At 36.5% G+C, this 26,293-nt stretch overlaps 1 protein-coding gene across 6 annotated transcripts in view; it reads left to right on the forward strand.

Annotated features, from left to right (window-relative positions):
* The window catches only part of LRBA (LPS responsive beige-like anchor protein), a 634,310-nt gene that overhangs the window by 174,667 nt on the left and 433,350 nt on the right, over window positions 1–26,293 (forward strand). For all 6 annotated transcript variants that reach the window (XM_066280997.1, XM_066281009.1, XM_066281017.1 and 3 more), the window contains exons 32-34: window positions 17,170–17,248; window positions 18,753–18,886; window positions 25,230–25,291. In XM_066280997.1, coding sequence (XP_066137094.1) covers window positions 17,170–17,248; window positions 18,753–18,886; window positions 25,230–25,291 — 275 coding nt within the window. The remainder of the gene's footprint in view (window positions 1–17,169; window positions 17,249–18,752; window positions 18,887–25,229; window positions 25,292–26,293) is intronic.

Here is a 26,293-nt window from a genome sequence, read left to right on the forward strand (position 1 = left end):
TTATTATGCTTTTATATTGGTAATTGTTTAATAATTTTCTGAATAAATTTGAGTAATACCAAATAAATTCAATCGAGGATTTTAGTATCCTCTCCAGTTTATGATGTAGTGGATGCTGCTGGTTTAAGATACCCCTTTCCTTCCCCTGGAACGTTCAGTGACATGTGGTCTTTGAATCTGGTTACCAATTTTCGAATGTTTATGTAATATTCAGTACTTTTTCTCTTGAATATTTTTCTGAATTAGAAACTTGGAGTGCTGCCTTGAAGTATATCATCATTTTAGCATTGGTCATAGTAGTCTAATAACGACTACTGAAATTTTTTCAAGAAATTAATGTTATTGGGGTAACTACTGGTTAATACAATTATATAGGTTTCAAGTACAGTTCTGTGATTCATCATCTGCATATTACATTGTTGCCCATCCCTCTTTCTGAATTCCTTCCAAGTGTGACAGCATTTCGGTACTATGCGTGCAAGAGACTGAATCCCTAGATGCAGATGGAAGCTTAGTTGATAACACCAGGTGAACTTGAAAACTGTGTGATACTAAAATGACCAAGTTAGGACAAAGGAGATAGTCTTCTATAGAAATAGTATTTTTCTAAATGAGCTGTTTCATAAAAAGAATTAACAACTAGATAGTATACCCCCAAAAGGATTCATTCTTGTTACTCTAGAATGAGATTAATGAAAAATAAAAGAAATTTTGAAGGAATGACTAGGTGGACTACATTAAAATCAGAAATAATGTTTTAGTTCATCTTTTCGGACATGATTCATGCCACTTATCTGCTGATGTATCTTTTTGATTAAATGGTATATTTGATAAGGAGTGTAGTTGATAAAATAAGGCATCTCAGAGAGTTGCTCCTGACTTGAGTGGAAAGTACAGAGCTCTCAGATATCTTCTGAACACTGCCCCTTCCCTTTCTCCTATTGTTAATATCATGGTATATTTGTTACTTTTCTTCATCACTGTCTTAGTGAAAAAATATAAAGGAGAATAATTTTAGAACTTTAGTGGACTTTTCTTCTTATTGTTTCATTATACTGTGATGCTTCTTTTTTGCTTTGGAGTAGAAATAATTTGGTAATCTGTTTTGGGCTGGTTATGCAAATTTCTGTTCTTCCAACCCCCTCACCCCCATCCAGAGCCCTTTAAAAAAATGAACTATGATTTCTTTGGACTAGTCCCTGTTGGAAAAAAGCAGAAGTTATTAATATCTATGAAACTCTATGCTGTCTAACTTAAATTCAGTAATGATGAAATTCCTAAAGTTTAGCGATTCACAGTACAAATTATCTTATTTTGAATACACTGCCCTCCAATTTCAGTTTATGGGACAAAGTAATATGAACCTCTCGTTACTTTTTAATGTATTTTTCAAAATTTAAATCATGCAGTCTTCAGAAGAGATAAACAGAAAGAAAGCTGCGCTATATGGACAATATTTGTTATACAACAGTATAATAAATTTCTTTCTGAAGCTCTTGTAGTTTTCCAGCATATCCATTGTAATACAGAGTGGGGCAGAAGTAGATTTACAGTTGTTCATAAAGAAAATAATAAGCATTAATACAAGAATAAACTCAGTTTAGCGTACTCATAACTATAAATCTCCTTTTGCCCCACCCTGCATTAAATACCCTGAAGAACCATATGCAGCATTACAAAATAACTTGCTATCTTGGAAACTCTTGCATTTATTGGCAGAACCCCATAAAACCCTGCATTTAGCTCACTATTATTAAAATTTGTGGTGGTGATGTTTCTCAAATAGTTTCAAGGTTTTTCTAGTTTGGGCTAGAATTTTTAGCTCTTTCCTTTTCCTCCCTAGTCCCCCTTATTTGTTTAAAATAATTCATTTCTTTTTAAGTCATTCCACGTGTTCTTTGTGATGATGGTCTCTCTTTTTATGATTTGTTTGGTTTCATATCTGATTATTCCTTTCCTCTTTCTCTTTAGTATGCTCTTGTCACTGTTACATGATCTCTCCATTTTGGCTTATTACTTCTATTCCATTCCACTAATTGTTGCATGAACATTATTGCCTTGATAGGAAAAATCCAGCCCAGTCTGGTGTTTTCAGTCATCCTAATTCTTACTCTCCGTCTCCCACTCTCCCTGCTGCACACATGCGTTTGCCTCCCATACTTGCCTTTGTGCCCTTTCTCTTTCACTTGGAATCCAGATGCCACAGATGAAGTTACCTGTCTGCCTCCAGTATTTTTAACTGATTTTTTTTTGGTGGGTCTCTTGATTTTAGTTACTTGCCATTAAAAAATAGACTTGAAATTCATTTTTTTTCTGGTCAGGCAGGGTTTGGGAATAAAGGATTTGTGGATGAATTGGTGGTGGTTGTTGTAATTGCATGCTGAGCTGGGCAGTTTATTCTTGCAGATCTGGGTATGTTAGGTATTAGTCTTGGTTTGATCTTGGATTGTTTTCTCTATGTGAGAGCATAGTTAATATCTGTCCCTGTGGACCTTAAACCTGTGTGCCTTGAGAAGATTTCAGTTCTGAGTGAGTAGCAACAAAAAATGAACTGCTCAAATTTAGTAGCAGATTATTGGTTAGTAAAAAATATGCTGCGAGTACAGGGTGCATTAGTGAAAAATGAGAATTTACCTGGAGGAAACCATGTGAATACTGAACATAAATCATTGAGTTTTGTAGCAGTATAGTTTGAATTACTTTGAAATTCTGATAACAAAATGGATGTCTAAAATTTACATGTGGAACAATTAAAGAGAAACTGGGACTGGTTGACTTAGAGTCCAGAGAAAGATTTAGAACTTTTCAACTTTAAGTGAGGTAAAAGATTTTCACCCAAATAATTTTATAATTTTTCAAAAAATTAAGGATTTGTATATTTACAGTTTAAAACACTGTACATTATTAAAACTATGGTTAATATATAAATATTGAGTATTCATATAAATTTCAGATTTTAGTTTGAATAATTTTCCTTAGCCTTCTGTACCATTTTATTAGCAAAAAGTATAATCTAACACTAACAATGGCAAATGTATCTTAATTAGTGGTAAGAACTTTTTTTTTTAATTTTTTTTTTTTAATTTTATTTATTCATTTTAGAGAAGAGAGAGAGAGAGAAAGAAAGGGGGGGGGAGGAGCAGGAAGCATCAACCTCCATATATGCCTTGACCGGGCAGCCCAGGGTTTTGAACCGGCAACCTCAGCATTCCAGGTTGATGCTTTATCCACTGTGCCACCACAGGTCAGGCTTTTTTTTTTTTTTTTTAATTTTTTTTAAAGACTTTATTCATTTTAGACAGGAGAGAGAGAGAGAGAAAGAGAGAGAGAGAGAGAGAAGGGAGGAGCAGGAAGCATCAACTCCCATATGTGCCTTGACCAGGCAAGCCCAGGGTTTTTGAACGGTGACCTCAGCATTCCAGGTCGATGCTTTATCCACTGCACCACCACAGGTCAGGCCAGGACTTTTTATTAGAGAACAAGTTATGTCTTGATATATACATATTTCTTTTTTATTTTTGTATATGCATATTTTAAAGAAAAAGAGAAAACATTTTTTAGTAAATATATCAAAATCTGGCATTTTAAAGTTACTCATCAGTAAAGTTTTAATTTCCCGGAATACAATATGTATTAAGGTGCTGTTAACTCTTTCTTCAAATATGCTATGGTGGTGTTCTACTGTGAAGCAAACCATCAAGGGTTAAAATTAAAGCTAACCTAATAAAGGAACTAAATAGACTATTCTTCAATAATTTACATACTGAGTGTTTACTAATTTGCATAATTTAATAATTATACTACCTACTAGAATATTAGGCCATGTACATATTAATTAATATGCTTATATTTACTATTGAAAGAAAAATATTTGATTGCTTGCCTTAAATAAGATTTGATCCCATAGGCTTATCTTTACTCATTCAATAAAAATTTTTGTTTTTTAAAATTTAATTTAATAAAGAGTTTTTACTGACCATGTAGCCTCTTTCCTCTTTGAATTGGCCCAGAATGGGTGGGGTGAGAGAGAGGGAAAAAAAGAGAGAAAGGGAAAATTAAAAATACAGTATTTAGGAATAAAATATTGGCATTTGTTTTCATGATACTTTATTGCAAAGGGCCTTATTTATTTAGATCCTTAAGGATCATGAATAAACAGTTTCTGTACCCTGGATAGATGTTAAATGAGCTATTTTTATTTTCCTTTTTGTTCTTTTGAATGTCTGGAAAACTGTTAGTTTGAAGGAGCCAGTTTATCAGTGCAAGGATAAGGGCAAGATAAGTCAGTATCACTCCACATGCTGGAAGCAGCTTCTGTGTTTATGTATGTGATCATCCATTAAAAATGTTTTAATGTTAAATTAACAATACATTTATGATTTTTTTTAATCTGAGTTGAAAATATGCAGAATGTATTTTGGATATTAAATTTATTGCTAGTTTATTTATATTTATTAGGTAACTATTTCTTATGCTTTAAAAAGACCACTTTGTAAATCTTTTTCTGCTCTAGTCTCTTTTATGTTTAAAATTGCCATTAATTCTAGGGTAGTGTCAGAAAAGCTTTTTGTTACTATTTTATTTAAAGCCACCATTTTTGTGTTTTTCAGATTTTTTAATACGGATTTCAGCCCATTAAAGTAAGGGTCAGTTAGTTTTACATATACTTCCTAAAGCCTCATCCAAACCCTCTCTTGAGGTTTATTACTTCTGTCTCTACTTTTAAGTAAATGGGACCTTACATGTTTCTTCTTTATCAACTTCAGAAAAGTTCAAGAAAAACTACCAATAATTCTTTTAGAGACAATGTCTGATATACTCTAAATAAAGATGGTGTATAAAAACGACCACCAATCAGAAAAGTAAAGCTCAGAAATATTTAATCACTGGTAATAGAAGTCAGAGGCCAACCATGGTTCAGTGATTCTATAGTCAGTAATTTAGGAAATTGCAGGTGTCATTACCTGAGTGTAATAAGCTATCTGGTCTTTGCAGCACTCTACAGTGTTGTGTAGGAACAGGATTGGACCGGACTCTCAGAAATGCCTGATACTGAAGAGTGAAATAATTGTTTCAATTTCACTTTCTTTTGCTCTCCAGTTTGAAAGTTTATTGTGAAAAATGTAAAAAATAGAAATCTATTGATGGTGAAATAGGAATTGATGTATGTGCCATACAAATTTTTCAGCAAATTAATCTTATGTATTATGATAGATTCCATTCATTTTGTTAGAGCAGAATGGTGGATATGGGAGGAAGGTCAGCAATAAACAAAAGTCCCAGTAAGAAGAAAACTATACTCTGGTTATCAAGGGAAGGAGTAGTAAATGTGTTGTGGAAAAGAGAGGTTCACGATGGATCACTTCATCTTGTAGGAATATGCCCACTCTAAGAGGTTGGCTTAGTAATTATCCAGAGGATAATTGTAGAAGATTGCTGTCGTGCCCTCTCCCCGAAGGAACAGCCTGTGGGGCATTCAGCAGTCCCGATTTCTGGATTCTTCTGTTTGGCTGAGATCTGGGAATTAAACTGCTGACTGTTGGTCAGGTTCTGCTTAAAGACCAAGCATGTTTCAAGGAAGGTCAAGTTGTCCCAGATCCTTACTGTTTCTGAATCAGGTCAATCTACAGAACCCCTGATCTGAGCCTGGCTGTGTTTGCTATACCAGAATTAACTGTACTTCCCTTAGCTAACTGAAAGAGCAAGTGGAATCTCAGTGCCCAGACAGCTGCATTGAGCCTGAGGAAATTGTGCAAGCTGTATGAGGCAGTGACAGGCTTTTAATAAAAGTATTATTTTGTATAGAGGACAAGTGGCTAATATTTACGGATATGTTTTGTTTTATACTGATCTGATAAAGGAAGGTGTTAGAAATGCATGTTTTATATCAGTTAAATCTAGGATTGATTTTTGCTTTACAGTTTCTAGACTTTCAACAGAATTAACCTTTGGTTTCTTAAGCTTTTATGGTGAATATTGTAAAGGCATTTATTAAGCTTCATATCATTTAAATTATCTGTACTTAATGTCACAGGAATAATCATTGAAGAATTTGGTGGTTATTTTAGCCTGAAGTACAAAATAAAATGGAAACATGGGAACTTAAAAATATATATTTTTAAAATTTAAATTTATTTGAGTAACAGTGTATCATTTTCAGGTGTCAAAGATTACAACGTCTGTGCACTTGTGTGCTCCCCACCCGAGGTCTGCTTTCCTTCTGTTGCCATGTGTTTGCCCTCCTTTACCCACTTTGCCCTCCTCCACCCCCTTTCCTGTGTGGTCCCCACCATTCTGTTGTCTGTATCTATAAGGTTTTGGGTTTTTTTTTGTTGTTAGTTTGCTACATTTTGTTTTATGAGTGAAATTGTATGGTTTTTGTCCTTTTTTGTCTGACTTATTTCACTTAGCATAATACTCTTAGAGTTTCACCTGTGTTGTCACAGATAGCAATATTTCATCTTTTTTAACGGCTAGTAGTGTTCCATTGTGTGTGTGTGTGTAAAACTTTTAAAACACATTTTAAAGACAGAGTAGAAGGGTAAGAAAGGAAGCTGTCGTTCATTGTGTATTTTTGGTGTCCAGGCTGTACGTGCTTTAATTTACACTCAGTTCTGTAAAGTATGTACCACTATTTTATAAATGAGGAAAATAAGGCACAGAGGGCTTAAGGAACTTTGTTCAAGGTCACACAGCTAATAATATCAGAGGCCTTACTGCTTCCCCAAACATTTAAATCACATAACAAGCCCTTAAGGGTAGTTATTATCAAAGACACCAGCCTAATATTTTAGAGGTAGCATTCAATTTGAAAATGGTTTTATTGTGGGCAGCTGGTGAGGGAGTGTTTTCTGTAAGTGTAAAACATCTTTTCTAAAAAAATTGGTAATCGAAGTTATGTGAGAGATGGATGATTGAGATAGTTTGAGAGGTTAGCAGGATTTCTGTTAGATGGGAAGGAGTAAGGCTCTGGTCTTAGATGAGCTGACATTTCTTTTTGAAAGAAGGGAGGAAATGGGTTTCAGGCTGAGCAGACTGAAGGAACTTTTATATTTATTATGGGAATTTAATAGGAAAGTAATATATAGAAGACTCAACTAAAAATGGATAGGATGAATCACAAATATATAAGTCATTCAGATGAGCTCTAGGCTTTTGTTATGTAACATCTTGCAGGAATGAGGTGTTTCTGTTTGCTGTATCATTCTGGCACAGATGGTTTAAAGGCAGGATTCTAGAAATCTGCATGGCAAAAAAGTCACTACAAACTTGAAAAGTATTTGTAATGAAAGGTAAATGCCACTAATATATAACACATAATTACAAATCATAAATAAAGATTGCAATAAAAATGCTCAAAAGGTCAGAAGAGTCATTTATGTTTCCAATAAATTGAGAGAATATGCTCAATTTTACTAGTAATTAAAGAAGTGTAAATTGTTTATTTCTTCAGGGCAATTAGTTTTTATCAACATTTAAAGTGTGTGTTTATTGACTTCTAGGAAGCTACCTCAAGAGAATAAAGGCGTGCACATGTCTTTATGTAAGCATGTACAGATCATTTTTAATATGGTAGAAAATTGGAAAGAACTCAAGTCAGTGTCCCTGAATTTGAGTTGGTCTGATATTTTCTCATGACTAGAAACAGATTATACTTCTTTGGTAGAAATATTATAGAACAAATAGAAAAGAAAATCTAAAATTTTGATTTGTGACAGTACTGATAATCACCACTTGTATGGTTTGATCTAAGTGTAACTACCAGGTACTTCTTATATTGTAAAGTTACTCTCCCTTTTATAATTAACAAGTGATTTGTGGGGAGATACTTTGAAATTATTTAAATATTCTGTTTCTTAGATCATTAATTTATTAGGTCACTATGACCTGATGGCTTCCTATTTTGTCAGATGGGTTATAGTCAGTTACTATCATTATTTTGATGCTCAAGTTATCTCCAGTTTAGTCAGTGGAAGTCCCTTCAAGCTGCCTTCTTTTTCCTTGTGACATACACTGTAAAATACCACCAACAAAGTGAAAGGGAACCCACTCAAATATGGAGAACATACTTGTCAACGATATATCTGATAATAGGTTATTTTCTAGAAATATAAAAAGAAATATATAGAGGGGCAAATATACAGTGATGGAAAATGATTTGACTTTGGGTGATGAACACACATATAGAGGTGTTTACCTGAAACTTATGTACTCTTATTGATCAATGTTATCACATTAAACTTAATTTCTAAATAATAATAAAAACTTATACAACTCAAAACCAAGAAGATAAACAACCCAATTAAGAAATGGGCAAAGGACCTGAATAGAACTCCAGTGAGGGCATATAGATGGCGAATAGACATATGAAAAATGCTTCAAGTCACTAATCATCAGAGAGATGAAAATTAAAACCTCACTCCTAGAATCGAGAGATGACGTCAGAGTAATGGCGGAGTAGGAAGCGATACCAATAAATCTCCCCCAAAACTCAACAAGATCTTCAACCAGAAACAGAAAAACCTATACTTGGAGCTTCCAGATTCTTTGCAATACACCCAAAGGTATGATTGAGTGAAAAATTGGCTAAATATATAACCAAACCCCGAAGGAAATAGGGAGTAAGAAATGCTCCGCCTTCCTCACTAACCTAAACAGGGCGGCTTTCTCTGGTAACTGTGAATATAGAAACTGAGGCGGGCAAAGGGGGTGAATAGATCCAGGCCGCCGCAGCAAAAACGGCCGAACCAGGCTGTGGCTCAGAGATCCAAGCCGAGGAAAATCTGATCCTGTGGCAACCCGGGCAATACAAGCTAACAGTCGCGCCAAACCCAAACAAAGAAAGACAAGCGGAGCGGCCATTTTACCCGGTCTCCTGGTCGGTGCGCAGTTAGTGGAAGAGAGATTTCTTCCTAAGCCGCGGAAGTGGGTGCCCGTGTTGCCCCACGGAGAGGCAGGGTCAGAGGCCTTTCTGTGGGCTGAGGGCAGAGTCTCTGGGCAGCCCCAGCGCCCTGGGAAAGCCACGCACGGGAGGGAGTGAGAACTAATCCCAACGGTGGAGATTTTCCGTGCTGGAGGCTGTTTCACTCAGAGGGAACCACGGCCGGCCTCATATCCTGGTTTGCGCACGCAGATAAGGAGTGAGCGATTCCTCCGAGTGCCTCGGCAGTGCGCGCCCGTGTTATCGCACAGAGGGGCAGAGTCAGGGGCCTTTGTGTGGGCCAAAGCGGAATCTCGGGCCGCCCCAGCGCCTTGCAAAAGCCGCACACGGGGACGGAGCGAGACTCAATTCCAACGCTGCAACTTTTCCCTGCGGTTGGGGGTTTCACTCAGAGCGTGAGACTGCTGGCCGGATATCCTGGTTGCAGACAGTGAGTGAGAGTTTCCTCCAAGCGCCCCGGAAGTGGGCGCCCGCTTGTGTTACCGGATAGAGTGGCAGAGCCAGAGGTCTTCGAGTGGGCGGAAAGCCCGCCTGATTATGCTAGCAGCTCTGACTGACTGAGCCTTACCCAGAGCCCTGTGCTGAGTGGAAATAGAGTGGGGAGTTGCCAGCAATTTGAGCCTCTTACTATCCAGGCAGAGGCAGCAGCAACCCCATACCTGGACTATCAGGCTACTAATTGAGGAAGGAAAGACTAGGAGAAAGGCTCCAGGAACACGGACTCTCTCACTGTCGGAGCCTATAAATGCTAATGAGCCTCGACTCCCAACGAGAATAAAGCACAATACATGACATTGCCATAGAGACTTATCAACTGCAAACCTCTACCTGAGCGTGCCAAAGGGGCAGAACCCGGGGTACAGAGTCACCGACCAGGAAGAGGGAGAGAAAAGAAAAAGCAAGAAGATAACCTCTCAAAATCAAGAATAATCTGCAGACTTTATAACCTATCCCATTTTATTATATTTGTTCGTTTGTTTCTCTCATCTTCATTCTTGATACTTTTTTTTCCTCCTCCAATTTGGCCGATTAACTCTCTACCGGTCTTACTCTCTCCTCTCCTTGAACTACACTACCCATAAGTGTTACATCTCCCATTATCATTTCTCTTCTCTTCCTTTCTCTCTATGAGGGTTGCACTCCAAAACCCTTAACTCTCTCTCTCTCTCCTTTCTTTTTTCTTCTTTTAGTGGTTCCCTCTTTTTTTCTCTCTCTCTCTTTCTTTTCTCCCTCTATATTAGTTTCTTCCTTTCTCCTTTACATCTCCTCTCATTCAAACCTCAATAACAAACAAATTATCTTATCTGGGACTCAAACCTATGTTTGTGGCATTTTGGGGGGTTTTTACTTCACCTTTTTAACTCACTAGCAGTGCTCCCATCCCTGGCTCTCCATATTATCTAGTTCTTGTTCCACTAAATACAATAGTAAGTTTTTAATTTGTCCCCCCATTTTTCCATTTTCCTCTTATTCCTCTCATCATAACTCTTAGAAAACCAACACCTAAAAGCAAATCATTTTATTCTTGACCCAAATTTTTTCCTTATTTGCTTTTTGTGGGTCCATACGCTCTTTTTTTTTTCTTTTTTCTTTTATTTTTTTCCTTTTTTTTTTTTTTCTTTCTCTCTTTTTTGCCCCTTTATTACTTTTCCCCAATTCAGGCCCTCCATCACAGGCATTGTTTGTTATAACTCACAGTCCACCACAAGATTTTCTCAAGAAAGAGGGGAGAGGAGAGGAGAGGAAAAAAAGAGGGGGGGAATAATTTCCTTTTTTAAAAATTTTTATTTTATTTTTCTTTATTTCATTATTAATTTTTTTTTTAAAAAAACAACTCTTTTCGATTTGTTATATTTTTATTTTTTTTAACTTTTTATTCTTTATTAAATCTCATTAATACTATCAACAAAACCACCCTCAGATGCCATTAAGGAAGAGAAAATCGAATATCATGGATACAAAAGAAAGAGAGGTAACACAGCTAGATGAGGAAAAATCTATGGAGAAAAAATTTAATATATTGGAAACCTTGGAGCTAAATGACAGAGAATTCAAGATATAAATCCTAAAAATCCTCCGAGATATACAAGAAAACACAGAAAGGCAATATAGGGAAATCAGAAAACAACTCCATGAACACAAAGAATATATGTCCAAGGAAATTGAAACTATAAAAACAAATCAAACAGAGATGAAAAACTCAATTCATGAGCTGAAAAACGAAGTAACAAGCTTAGCTAATAGAACAGGTCAGATAGAAGAGAGGATTAGTGAAATAGAAGACAAGCAACTTGAGGCACAACAGAGAGAAGAAGAAAGAGACTCAAAAATTAAAAAAAATGAGATAGCCCTACAAGAATTATCTGACTCCATCAAAAAGAATAACATAAGAATAATAGGTATATCAGAGGGAGAAGAGAGAGAAAATGGAATGGAGAACATACTTAAACAAATAATTGATGAGAACTTCCCAAGCCTGTGGAAAGAACTAAGGCCTCAAGTTCAAGAAGCAAACAGAACTCCAAGTTTTCTTAACCCCAACAAACCTACTCCAAGGCATATCATAATGAAATTGACACAAACCAACAGCAAAGAAAAAATTCTCAAGGCAGCCAGGGAAAAGAAGAATACAACATATAAAGGAAGGCCCATTAGATTATCATCAGATTTCTCAGCAGAAACTCTACAAGCTAGAAGAGAGTGGACCCCAATATTTAAAGTCCTGAAAGAGAGGAACTTTCAGCCACGAATACTATACCCATCAAAGCTATCCTTCAAATACGAAGGAGAAATAAAAACATTCACAGATACAGAAAAGATGAGGGAATTTATCATCAGAAAACCCCCACTCCAGGAATTACTAAAGGGGGTTCTCCAATCAGATACAAAGAACAAAAAAAAACAGAGCCACAAGTAAAAGCTCCAAGAAGAACACAATAAAACCAAATTTAAACTGTGACAACAACAAAAAGAAAGAGGGGGAGAAGACAGAGATTAACAGTAGCAAAGGACGATGGAGTGCAAAAGTACTCACAAAATAGTTCGCTACAATGAACAGGGTAGGGACCCTTTTCATTACTCAAAGGTAACCACCATTGAAAAAACCACCACAGAAGCACATGAGATAAAAACCTCACTCCTGTCAGAATGGCTGTCATCAATCAACAAAAACAAATACTGGCGAGGATGTGAAGGAAAGGGAACCCTTGTGCTCTGTTGGGAATGCAGACTGATGCAGCCACTGTGGAAAACAGTATGGAGTTTCCTCAAAAACTTAAAAATGAATCTGCCTTTTGACCCAGTGGTTCCACTTCTGGAAATATATTTGAAGAAACTCTAAACACTAATTTGAAAGAATATATGCACCCCTGTATTCATCGCAGCTTTATTTATTTTTATTTATTTTACTTTTTATTTTTCCGAAGCTGGAAACAGGGAGGCAGTCAGACAGACTCCCGCATGCACCCGACCGGGATCTACCCGGCATGGCCACCAGGGGGCGATGTTCTGTCCCTCTGGGGCATTGCTCTGTTGCATCCAGAGCCATTCTAGTGCCTGAGGCAGAGGCCACAGAGCCATCCCCAGCGCCCGGGCCATCTTTGCTCCAATGGAGCCTGGCTGCGGGAGGGGAAGAGAGAGAGAGGAAGGAGAGGGGGAGGGGTGGAGAAGCAGATGGGCGCTTCTCCTGTGTGCCCTGGCCGGGAATCGAACCTGGGACTCCTGCACTCCAGGCCGATGCTCTACCACTGAGCCAACCGGCCAGGGCCATTGCAGCTTTATTTACAATAGCCAAGGTGTGGATACAGTAGATGAGGGGATAAAAAAGCTGTGGTACATTTTACGATGGAATACTACCTGACCGTACAGAAGAAGGAAATCTTACCTATCCATGCAGCAGCATGGATAGACCTAGAGATTTATGTTAAGTGAAATAAGCCAGACACTATATGATCTCACTTATTTGTAGAATCTTAAACAAAATAAACTGATAAATAGAAGCAGAGGCATAGAATACACAGAACAGACTGACGGCTGTCAGGGGAGGGGCGCTGGGGCGGGATGAAAGAAGGTGAAGGGATTGAGCGAAAGAACAGATAAAAAACACAGACACTGCCTGACCTGTGGTGGCGCAGTGGATAAAGCGTCGACCTGGAAATGCTGAGGTCGCCGGTTCGAAACCCTGGGCTTACCTGGTCAAGGCACATATGGGAGTTGATACTTCCAGCACCTCCCCCCCTTCTCTCTCTTTGTCTCTCCCCTCTCTCTCTCTCTCTCTCTCTGTCTCTCCCTCTCCTCTCTAAAATGAATAAAAAAAAACAAAAACAGACACAACATTGTGGTGACAACAGAGGGAAAGGGATGAGGGGTAGGTGGAGGTCTGTGTGGCTGGGAAGAGACTGCTTTGGGCAGTCGGGCACACGGTGGGGTGTGCAGATGATGTTTTGTTGAGTTGTACAGTTCAGACATGTATGGTTTTGTGAACCAGTGTCACCCCAGTAAATTCAATCAAAAAAGAAAGAAACAGAAACGAGGTATTTTGTACTTATTTTGTACTTTGCTTTCAAAGATCTCTAAGTAACCATTTTTCTCTCAGTTGAGAATGGTATTGAGGAATGAAGATCTGGGCAGGAGGTGTTGGGTTTTGCTGCTCCCAGGGGACAGAGCTAGGGACTGTGTGTGTGTGTGTGTGTGTGTGTATGTGAATGAGGGCATGCATTTTACATATACTTTTATATATACCTACATTTAGTGAACCATGATTCACACAGGTGCTCTGAGTGTATTACCTCATAGCTTTCTTCAGTTTGGTTTACTACTTAAGGGTCCTCCTTGCATTGTTTGGGCTCCACTGTGCCCTGGGCCAGTGTGGCCTCCGCGTGCAGCTGCCTTCCTTGCTCTGCCCCAGCTCACTGCTCGCAATCTCTCCAGTTCAGGAAGGTTTGGGCAGGAGGCTCCTTCTGCTCTGGCAAGCACAGAGGTTTTATGTTGTGGTCATAATGGGAAAATAACAGATTATACTTGTAAGACAGGATTATAGATTCTCAGATAAGAGCTCCAAACTTCAAAACCCGATTACATTTACTGCCACATTTGGAATCATTTAGTATTGAAGGGGGTAATTGGAGATAGTTTACTAACCTTTGGAACCAAGCTACATACAGTAGGGTTCTTAGATATCCATCTTCACCACAAGCAAATCATTATACTGAGACAGTGTATGTAAATTACACAACCATTTTCCCTCTATCTTATATAGTCTGAGGGTGAAGGGTGGCAACGTAAAGATTTCAAGTAGTTACATAATCCTTATTTAGTCTTTTTTATTTTTATTTATTTTTGTGAGAGAGACAGGGAGAGAGGGACAGGAACATTGATCTGTTCCTGTATGTGCCCTGACCAGGGATCGAACTGGCAACCTCTGTGCTTTGGGATGATGTTCCAACCAACTAAACTATCTGGCCAGGGCTTTATTTTTTATTATTTTTAATTGATTGATTTTTTTGGAAAGATGGAGGAAAGCGGGGGGGGGGGGGGGAGAAGTTTTCCTTTGTCATTCCATTTTGTTGTGCATTCACTGGTTGCTTCCCATGTGTGCCCTGACCAGGGATTGAACCTGCAACCTTGTCGTTTCAGGATGACACTAACTGACTGAGCTGACTGGCCAGGGCCCTTATTTGGTCTTTTACTAAATCTCAGATTTGGTTGTGTTTCTTTCTTGATTTTATCCACTGTGGTTTCTCACAATTTGGTCTCAACTTCTGGCTGATTACAATTGTTAAGGTGCCTTTGATCGTAAAATGCATTGATTTGAGAAATGCTGCCCTGTGTAAAAATTTGCATCTTATCATGATGATGTAGGTTGTTAGAATTGTTACTTAGAGATTTTCCCCTCCCCCCCCCTTCCTCCCCTCTTGTTTTCTTTTTAATGAGCTCATGATTTTGTCTTTCTTTGCCTGACTTCATCTCAGGTCTCTGTCAGTGTATTCCCACTAAAGACCACCCAGATAAAAGAAACCTATGGTTGGGTAAAGTTAGTTCAGTGAGAGAATGCCAGACCTAACTTTGGGTTCCGAGCCAGCTGCTGAGCACACCAGGAGTGGAGGGTCTAGTTGATGTTGCCAGGCCAGCTCCCAGATGTCAGAGCCTGCTTGTCTTCCTTCTCATCTGTTCCTACCATCTTTCTTTCTTTGTACATCCTACACGAACATTTTTTCTTTTCTCGTCAGTCTTTTGCACACACCACTTTTTCCCCTCTAAGTGCTTCCAGGATACCCATGCTTGAAGTTTGAAAAACAGATCAAAGCATCAGACCTCTGCTAGTGCATTGATTCCAGGATCCTTTGAGCCCCTCTTTCCTCCTTGTTTATCAGCTTTGTGTAGTTTTTGTTTCATTTGCTTCAACATGTTTGCTGTCTGTCTTGGTCTATCCCTGTGTAGAATTGTGATGAGATTTCATTCTGTATTTACCCTAATACTAGTTTGGCACCTTATTGGACACTGCTCTCAGAAACTGAGATTTCACTTCCTGAGTAGCAGCTGCAGGCGCGATGCATATATCCTTATGCCCCAGGTTGTTAGGATGACATTCCAGGTTCCAGTGACTCCCTGGTCCCTGGGTCATAGACGGGCATTTTATACTGTATATGTCCATTCTTTTCTTATTCTCCCTAATACTAGCCTTAGAGAAAAAATGATTCTTCCTGTTTTTTCAGGTCCTACTTCTAGCTTAAATTTAATGATGTTCTATCCTGTATATTCTGATTCTTAAATAGGGGCTTTATTTTTTCTCTACTCTCTTGAGCTCTTTAGAACTCCTCAAGCCTCAGTAATTATCCTCCCAATTAGTCTTCTCACTCTTTCAAGACTTTGTCATTCTGTATATTGTTTCTGTTCCTGGATAGTTAACTTCCTGGTGATTATTTTCCTCTCGCCAAGCAAAATTTATAAGCACAATTATTTGTTTAAACCATAAAAGCAATAACTCATATAGAACTAGTGTGAATAATTTACATGGTAAGAGGGTGAATTGGCTGCTCAACAATACAGGTATACAAGAGTATATGAGGGTATGGGTAGTAAAATAAGATCATATGGTGGAAATTAACTTTACACAGTTTGAACAAAATAGTGACATAAAATAGGAAATAAAGAGGGAAGTACATACCAGGTGGGACAATTGATTTACTAAAATATGGGAGATGGGTATGATTAAAAGGATTCTTTTTGCAATGAACAGAAATTGAGAACTTTCTTATGTTAAGCTCTCTTGGCTTATAGAGTTAGATGGATGAAAAGATGAGATCTCTGCTTTAAAAAAATTAGTATAGTAAAAAGAAAGATGTTTAGAATTTAATTGACATACAATGTGACAAATCCAGTAACAGGATATATACTAATTACAGTGAGGACACAAATGAGGAAATATGAACTGTTTGAATCATTTAAAAATTTCTCAGGTGTTCATTGGGTTGTGTTTGCTAGACTAGACTTCAGGAACAGAGTATGGCAGAAGTTTTGGGGACTGAATATGCACTGTTTTTATGGTAATGGAGGTAATAATACCTGTTTCAGACTAAATTTGTAATTTTTTTTTAATAAATTTTTATTAATGGTAATGGGATGACATTAATAAACCAGGGTACATATATTCAAAGAAAACATGTCTAGGTTATTTTGTCATTAAATTATGTTGCGTACCCCTCACCCAAAGTCAGATTGTCCTCCGCCACCCTCTATTTAGTTCTCTGTGCCCCTCCCCCTCCCCCTAACTCCCTCCCTCCCTCCCTCCCATGTCCTCCCTCCCCCCACCCCTGGTAACCACCACACTCTTGTCCATGTCTCTTAGTCTCTAAATTTGTAATTGTTTCTGTTTTTTGCTTCAGTCAAAAAAGGTTTCTACTTTTATATTTCTGTTGTCTCTTGGTATTGAATAGTAAGAATTGTGACCCAACTTAGTAATAATTTGCTTTTCTATTACATTTGCATCCGATGGATGGATGAAGGATTGGTTAGTGTGATAATTGAACTTAAAACTAAGGTTTATATGTTAAATGATTCAAGAAAGACCTTATTATTTGGCAGATTTTAATCCTATCCAAATTATAATGGGCATTTAAAAATGCATTGTGATATATTTTTTGTTGATTTGATATAAAGATACTATTTTTGTTTGAACCCCTGTATCTAAAAACAGAAAAGTCCTATAAATGGTTTTTATTTATTTATAGGTGGTAGATCATCTAATGCAAAGTTGCCCTCGGTGCCAGCTGTTGGTTCAGTCCCGCAAGACCAAGTTTCAAAGATGAGGTACTCAAGCTACTGATTTGGACATTTGTGATTAATTTCTTTTGAAGAGTCTCTAAACTGTTTCCATATAGTTATTTTTAAAAATAGTTTTTTTGTTTTTATTTAAAAAGCCTTATATGACAATTAGTAACTGGACTATTTTAGGGTTTCTTTCTAAAGCTTATGACATGTAAAGGTTTTTATGAGAAGTGGCTGTTTGTGATTGATAAATGCTACATGCATAGCAAATATTTAATTACACAGTAGCTTATGACTTATTTTTCATATGATGATAAACTGAAAATTTAAAATTTGTTGTTCCTCTTCCATAAATAAATTTCTGAAAAAAAAGTTAAAATTAATCAACCAAAGCCACAGTGATACTGAATTGTAGATAGATTTTTTTTTACCTGTCATTAATGTTGTTTAATTGGGAATATGCATTACAAGTTCTGATTTGGAATTCTTTTTCCAAATGCATATTTTCCACAAGTAGAGCCCTTGTGGCCGAGTGTCCAATCGTCCTTTCCCCAGCGGGAGCGGTCACAGCACTCCACAAGGCTAGGCACGTAGGTGCTGCAGGTGTCGGCTTGCAGCTGTGGCATCATCCAGGGATAAGGGGCTCTGTGGGATAAGTACCAAGGATGAGCAGTAAGGGAAGGAAAGAGAAGGTTACTGACAGCAGAAATTCCCAGCAGCTTACCAGTTGATAGTTTCAGTAGCAACTCTAGTTGGTAGTATGAATAAGTAGTAGTACTTATGTGAATAATATGATAGATAAGTAGTGGCTGTTTGTATATATGTTTGGTTTATAAGTTAGAAACTAAGGCTGTGGATACCTCTTAATTTCCTGAAATGCAGAGAGCTTTTATTTTTAGCTCATTAAATATATATTGCTATGTATGTATGTGTGGTTATGTGTGTATCCATAAATATTAATATACATATATATACACATATAGTCTAAAATACATATATTAAATGTGTAAATTGAGTATTATTATCAATGTGTAAGTAAACTATTCTGTTTTCAAGTGGAAAGTTGGTTAGATTGCATTAGAAACAAATTGTTACAGAGATAGGAATCAATAAAAAAGAACATAAACTGATTCTTTCAGTTTATAAGCATTTATTGAGTATGCTGCAGCTGGGAACTTAGAAATGAAGACATAGTTCTTGAATTGAAGGTGCAGGTGGTTTGGTGGTGAATAGACAAATTTAATAAAGATTTGATAGAGTTTTTTGAGGTTATAGGGGTATAATGGAGTGCTCTGACCTGGCTGGTTATGACTTCCAATAAGAGCTGATGCATGGAGTGGTAGTTGACCAGGTTGTCTGTCAGGGCTGGGGATGGCCATCTAAAACAGAATCATACAAGGGCAGTTCAGGCAGGAGGAATGGTATGCATAACAATAAAGAGTTTTTAGTTTTTAATTTTTCACCTAATTTTACATTGCTATGGGAACTCATAAAAAATGGATAAATTCCAATGAATAACTCAGGTAACTTAGCATCTTTATGTTAGTATCACAGAGAGGCTGGAACATGCGTTGGAAAAGGCAGCTCCTCTTCTGCGAGAGATTTTTGTGGATTTTGCACCTTTTCTTTCCCGGACCCTTTTGGGTAGCCACGGACAGGAGCTGCTCATAGAGGGAACAAGTAAGTGGTTTTTCTTTATTTCATTTTATATAAACATATGTGTAAGTTTCAAAGGCTAAATCTTAAATGGATAGTGAGAGATGCATGGATTTGCATTTTTTTAAGTGTTTCAACTTTTGACAAGGGTTTCCATAGAGCAGGCGTCCCCAAACTACGGCCCGCGGGCTGCAATGTGGCCCCCTGAGGCCATTTATCCAGCCCCCACTGCACTTCTGGAAGGGGCACCTCTTTCATTGGTGGTCAGTGAGAGGACCACTGTATTTGGCAGCCCTCCAATGGTCTGAGGGACAGTGAACTGGCCCCTTGTGTAAAAAGTTTGGAGACCCCTGCATATTTTTAAAAAATATGTTACGCCTCAAATTTTAATCTGTTCATTTTTTATCAGTGATTTGAATGAAGCAGAAAAATATGCACTGAACAAAAGAATGAAGAGTTTTTTTCTTAACACATTAAAATGAACTATGAGACTAGAGAATAGGAGAGACTAGTGTTACAGTAATTAGTGTGGCATTTCCCTGGGGCTTAACTTGAACTTAAGATCCATATAAACAACAGTGTATTGCCACATATTAGGATAGTAAATTGCCAAATATTAGTTTCTATTAGTAGTATTCTTTTTACAAACACCTAGAAATAACAGTAGTATTGTACTCTATCCTGCTTACATCATACATACATTACTGGTTCTTTTCTATGTTATGTACTTTGAAACTATGTCAGCCTATGTAATGTAGAGGTAGGTCACTGAGTGGATTGGAAAGCATGCTATATGTGAAATGGATGAGGAGTATTGGGACATTTAAACATTTTATTTTACATAGGGCACTTACCATGTAGTGAGTCTCTGCAAATATTAAAGAGGGCAACTCGATCAAGTGAAAGTAGACTTAGACTGAATTTCCTCAGATAGCAGTTATCAGTTCAATGGAGAACAGTTACTTCTATTTAAGAGCTTAATAGACTGACTTTAAAATACCAGTCTTCATCCCATAACTACAATTTTTTAAAGAAGAATCTAGAGGACTTTTTAAATGATAATGTAGAATTAATTTTTTTTTGGGGGGAGTAAAGATGGACGAATATATGGTGATGGACATACAACATAATCAACAGTTCAAATGGTATGGAAACGTTTACCTGAAACCTATGTACTCTTATTGATGAATGTCACTTTATTAAATTTTATTTCTAAATTTAAAAAGTGTTTGGACTAGATGTTTAATAACTATAGCTTCTTTTTGCTCATGGTTAATGGTTTAGGATTAGACATAGATTCTCATAACACTGAAAAATCATGGGAAAGCACAATTATCTGAATTTCAGTCTCTTTAAATATCAATTTACAACTTTAGTTACCATAATTTTTGTTGGCTAACAGACACTGGGTGATCTAAGGAATTTCCTGACACTTGTGAAAAAAATCCTTTTTTTGTAGAAATTAGGATATAACGGAAATGCAAGATATAGGTCAGTTAACATTTTATTTACATTTGAGTGTTAACTATAGGCTATCAGTGCTTTATTTGATTCTTAAAATAGCTCTTTATAAGTTGTAAACTTTTGCTTAAATAGAAATTTTATTATCTCTGTTGTAGAGGTATATGGAGTTGGTGCTGAACAATTTGTTTCTATCTAGTCAAATAATATCATTAATTTATTTGAAAAAGAAAGTTCAGGTTTTAAAAATGTTTAATTTAGCCTGACCAGGTTGTGGTGCAGTGGATAGAGCGTCATCCAGGGATGCTGAGATCTCAGGTTCAAAACCATGAATGAGGTCTGCGGCTTGAATGTGGGCTCATCAGCTTGAGCACAGGGTCGCCAGCTTGAGCCCAAGATCGTTGGCTTGCACAAAGGGGTCACTGGCTCAGCTGGAGCCCCCCAGTCAAGGCACATATGAGAAAGCAATCACTGAGCAACTAGGGTGCTGCAACTATGAGTTGATGCTTCTCATCTCTCTCCTTTTTGTTTGTCTGTCTCTCTCTTGCTAAAATACACACACACACACACACACACACACACAGATATATTTAATTAAGTTTGGGGTGAAAAGTTATTTTAGCTGTTGTAGGATATAATTTATTTAGCCATGGAATATTTTATCTAATGAAGTAATACAATTTGAAAGGACTTCAATTAAAAAAAGAACTTTAATTTATATTTCACATGTCAAACACTTTTTTTTTTTTTTTTTTTTTTTGTATTTTTCTGAAGCAGGAAACAGGGAGAGACAGTCAGACAGACTCTGGCATGCGCCTGACCGGGATCCACCTGGCACGCCCGCCAGGGGGTGACGCTCTGCCCACCAGGGGGTGATGCTCTGTCCCTCCTGGGCATCGCTCTGTCGCGACCAGAGCCACTCTAGCGCCTGGGGCAGAGGCCAAGGAGCCATCCCCAGCGCCTGGGCCATCTTTGCTCCAATGGAGCCTCGCTGCGGGAGGGGAAGAGAGAGACAGAGAGGAAGGAGAGGGGGAGGGGTGGAGAAGCAGATGGGTGCCTCTCCTGTGTGCCCTGGCCGGGAATCAAACCCGGGACTTCCGCACGCCAGGCCGACGCTCTACCACTGAGCCAACCGGCCAGGGCCCAAACACTTATTTTTTTAAAGTGACATGACAACTTATATGACCTATATTTTATTTTATGATTGTAAGATGAATGTATTAATTATAGCCTTTTGGTATAACAAGGCATTGCTTTTGGGTTGGTCTTTGAATTTTATAATAAATCCAACAAAATAGGATCACCTTAGATTTTCAAAAGTAGAAAACCTGCCAGTTCATGATCCCTGAACAGAATCTTTGAGTCAGTTTTTTTAGTGGTAAATTCTGATAAAATGATAAGGGAGATGATGTATTATTTATTGCTCAATTGTAAGCTTGAACAGTGCCTACTCATTGGACTGGTGTTCATGAAAATAGCAAACAAATGTAAGAATTTTTATGTAACTTCTGTGTGTATTTTAAGTTGTAATCTTTGGGGAAGTAGTCTTATGCATTGTAGAACAGAAAAATTTTGAGTAGAAGTGATTGTAGCATACATAGTACTATAGAAAAATCATTGGACAAAACTGCAAAAGACTTTGGTTTTAATTTTGCCCTTGCCAGTGACTAACTGAGACCAGGTACTGGAAAATTATTACTTTTTAATTTTTAAAATGATTTTTTTAATTAAAAAATTTAAATGAATATTTCAAATATTTATAAAGTAGAAAATATTTAGTATCAGTGAACTTATTACCAAATACCAAAATTGTCTTTGTTTTGCCATAATGGTTTGCTATATCCACCTTCCTTTATTTTGTTTATTATTTCAAACAATCCCAGACATCATGTTGATTCACCCCTAAATAATTCATAAGTTCATGTAAAAAAGGTATTTTCTTACATAATCATAATTACTGCTATTACACCTAATAATACTAATAATAGTTCCATGTCATCTAATACTCAGCTCATATTCATCTTTTATAGAAAAATAAATTTACATATATATATTTTTATAATTAGGATATCAACAAAATCAATGTATTACATTTGGTTATGCCTCTTATGTCTTTATTATTGTCAAATAGTTTGCCCTTATTTGTTCTTTGCTTTATGCTATTGACCTGTTGAGGAAATTTGGATGGTGGTTCGGTAGAATGTGACATATTTTGGTACTCTCTGGCTGTTTCTTCTTGGTGATGTCATTTAATGGTTTCTCTATCCTGTGTATTTTTTTGATGACTTGAAATTAGATTTAAAACTATAATTATTTGTAATACTTCATATTACATCAGTCCTAGAATCACATATTTTCTAACTGCTTAATTTTAGTGCTATTTACCCTTATTTTTAAGTACTTAAAACCCTTTGTAAAGATTGAATTTTACTACTTTTACTTTTTTAAAAAGGTCTTCCAAAAACCAAAAGGAAATTACTTTAAAAAAGTTTATTTTATTTTAAAATGATATGTTAGTTCACTGGACCTTTTTTATAGGTCTAAGTTTTATTAAGGGGTCTTTGTCATCTTAATTTTCCAATATTTTAACATATTTTTTTATTTTACCATTACTTATTAATTATTCTTAACAATACTAAGCACTAAATTAACAAGAAAATAAGGCTAGAATTGCCCTGAAAATTTTAGTGCAGTAGAAAAACAAACCAAAATAACTTATCACTCTTGGATCACCCTCAGTTTTCTTATGATGTTGCCTAATGTATTGCATCATATTTTAAGATGACAGAAATTTATTTTCTCAGTTGGATCAAAAACTGGTATTTGAGGAGGACAACAGTATCTTAGATCTTAACAATGGTTTGTGACTTTCCAGTGGGCCACAGTATATATATACATATATATATATCCATCCTGGCCCCTTACAAATATACAAAATCCCACTCCAGAAAAACTATGAATTGTTCTAACCAAAGTGTGAGATGTCATTAGACATTTTGCTGTCAACTCACTGAGCAGTGCTTGCTTCTACTTGTTGAATCTTCACATCCAACTATATAGCATTTCTTCTGATTTGCTAACTTTTCTTATTGAGAAATATGACTGAAATGTATAGTTTTTTTTAAAGGATGTAAGTATTGAACTATTCTGTGATACTTTGTAAAGGGGACAAAAGAGCACCAAATCTAACTTTGAATGTCCCAAGACCGTTTCTATCATAATTGTTCATGATCTAGTGCAGGGGACCAAAACACAGGGATCCAAAACACAGAGGTCACCTAAAGCCATCGGAAATACATATTTTATTTAAAAATGTATTGTATAATAAATATGTATTTTCCGATGGCTTTAGGCGACCCCTGTGTTTTGGTCGTTTGACCCCCGCCGGGGTCGCAACCCACAGGTTGAGAACTGCTGATCTAGTGGATAGCAAAGTTTGAACCAGATAGAGCCCCAATGCTTTACCATAAAAGGAAAGTTGATAGGAATTCTGGTAACACTAGGATAAAGCAATTGGGAATAATGACTTAGTTGTGGAAAGATTTGAATTTACTTGCCGGAGTAGTGGCTTTTGAAGTTGAAGTATATGGAACTTCCTGTAGTTGGGTTACATTTTATGAAAAGTGACAAGGTTTTAGACCAGCAGAGGGCTACACCAGCAATGAGAAGTGGAGTATTGTGGAGCCCTTTCTTTCAGCCTTGGCATTAGTCTGAGGAGTTATGCTCATCTTAGTTCTATGGAAACCACAATTTAGTTAGTGACCTCCCTGCTTAATGAAACAATGAGACATTGAGCAAAATGGTGAAATGGTTCTAATTTCCCTAAAAAATGAAGTCGGGGAGGTGACTGTTTTACTTGAATGCTATTTATAAGGCTGAAGAATGCCAGCATGTGCCATCAGTAGGTATGAAACATCATGACTAAAAGAGGAGATAAGAAAGAACTAGAGTATGGAGAATTAAGGAAGGGAATAGAATGCCTACAAGAGCTTTAATGTGGAGAAAGAAAGAAGGGAATTCTAGACCATGTATAAGGGCCAATGGGAATTATTTTAGTTTTTACAGCCTGGAACTTAAACTCATATTTGCCTAGAAAAATACAGAATAAAAATTATCATTTTTCTTACTATTAGTAGTATAATTTAGTAATTCAGTGCTTTGAATGATTAACATTGCTTTTTAAAGATACTGGTTATGATATGTTCTTTGAATAAACTACTTTAGATTTTATTGGTAATCAAAATTAAAGAATTCTTTAGATAATTATATATATAGCAGTTCCGTCCTGAGATATTTCTGGTGATCACAAATGAAACATAAAAGAGAAAATGTAAATGAATTTATATATAAGAAATCTAGAATATATAACAGACAACGGCTTGCACTTCTGTTAAGGTTTAGTGTGAGGTCACAGGTCAAGGTACTAATAAGAGTGTTTGGGATGTCTGCTGCCATGAAACAAAATGGAAACTTGATTGATAGCTAGAGGGTTGAAGGGAGAGAGTGTGGTGGAGAAAGCAAAGGTCAGGGAGCCATTTCCCTTCTCTGCATGTATAACAATCAACTCTCTCCAAAACAAAATGTAGATGATATTGATCAATATGGCATATGTTGTGCACATTTCTATGAGTATTGTGAAATGTCATTATATATGAAGCTGTAATAAATGTTTTAGTAGTTTGAAAGCCGAAGTAAAATAGTTTATAAAAATTGTGGTAGGTTTGATGCCAAGTGTAAAGTAATTACGGAGTACTTTATTTACTCATATGATCAAATGTTTACATTTTTGGTTCTTAGTAAGAGATGTTAAATTTTATTTTACCTATTTTCTGCAAAGGTGTATAACAGAAATCACTCATATTTGTTTTCACTTTGTAATTTTTGTTTTTAATTCTCTTTAAAATAGGTCTGGTTTGCATGAAGTCTAGTAGTTCAGTTGTGGAGTTGGTTATGCTACTATGTTCACAGGTGAGTGACAAGAATAATGTTGAATTAATAGTGAATTCTCATGTGAATTACTTTGCAAGGAAGTTACAATTGTTTTATTCAAAATTTTTGCTGTAATAAAGTTTTGACTTTGCAATTTAAAAATAATGTTATTTGTATTCCAAAAGGATTACTCTTTGTCTTTGATCCTAGCTGATTATTTTGAAGTTAGAGCTAAGATGAAATGGTTAGGTGCAATAGAAACAGAACTTAGAAATGTTCAGATCAGATGATCTAGAGATGGTTAAATTTTTGTGCTGCGTGTATTAATGTTATAGAAACAGATTTATTTCTGTATCTTGTGGAGTGCCACTTTGATTCCCCTGGGAATAATGGGTTTATTTCCCTTTTGTACAGAGGTTATAAAATGAGTGATAAATAATTTTGAATTCTTGTCATTGCTAATTATTTTTGACATGCAGCATAGATTTGGGAATACCTTAACAAAATATGGGAGCCATCATAAGGTGAATAAATTAATTTCTAAAAGCAAAATTACTTTTAATGTTCAGAAACCTTATATTTTATGTGGTAAACTTGAATGGTATTTTAAAAACCTATTTAAAAAATCCTGTTATGTTTTCTTTTCTGTTTTGCAATTAAATACATGAATGTTTTTATTGAGAGTTTTCTTTGTAGTCTTTTTAAAATGATATCTTGCTGGTAGTAAATTCCACTACTTAAAACTCTAAAATAACCTTTTTTAATAGGAAGGGTTTGGTCTGGAGGTCAAGGGTTCTGACCCATTTCAAAACCTTTGACCTTCATTTACAACCCTCATGGTTTACTTGCCTGACGAATAAGGATAATGCAAAATTAATGTTTCTTTGCATCGATTTATTCATTTTAGTGCCTATATTGCCAAATTTATTTAGACTGTGCTGATGGACATTTCATGAATACAAATTAAAGAATCATAGAAGGTGTGAAAAGTCAATACTATGCACTGTCAATAAAATGAAATAAGAACAATTACTTCTAGAG

This window comes from Saccopteryx bilineata, chromosome 1 (genome assembly GCF_036850765.1).
Source record: "Saccopteryx bilineata isolate mSacBil1 chromosome 1, mSacBil1_pri_phased_curated, whole genome shotgun sequence".
In the NCBI taxonomy this organism is placed as follows: Eukaryota; Metazoa; Chordata; class Mammalia; order Chiroptera; family Emballonuridae; genus Saccopteryx; species Saccopteryx bilineata.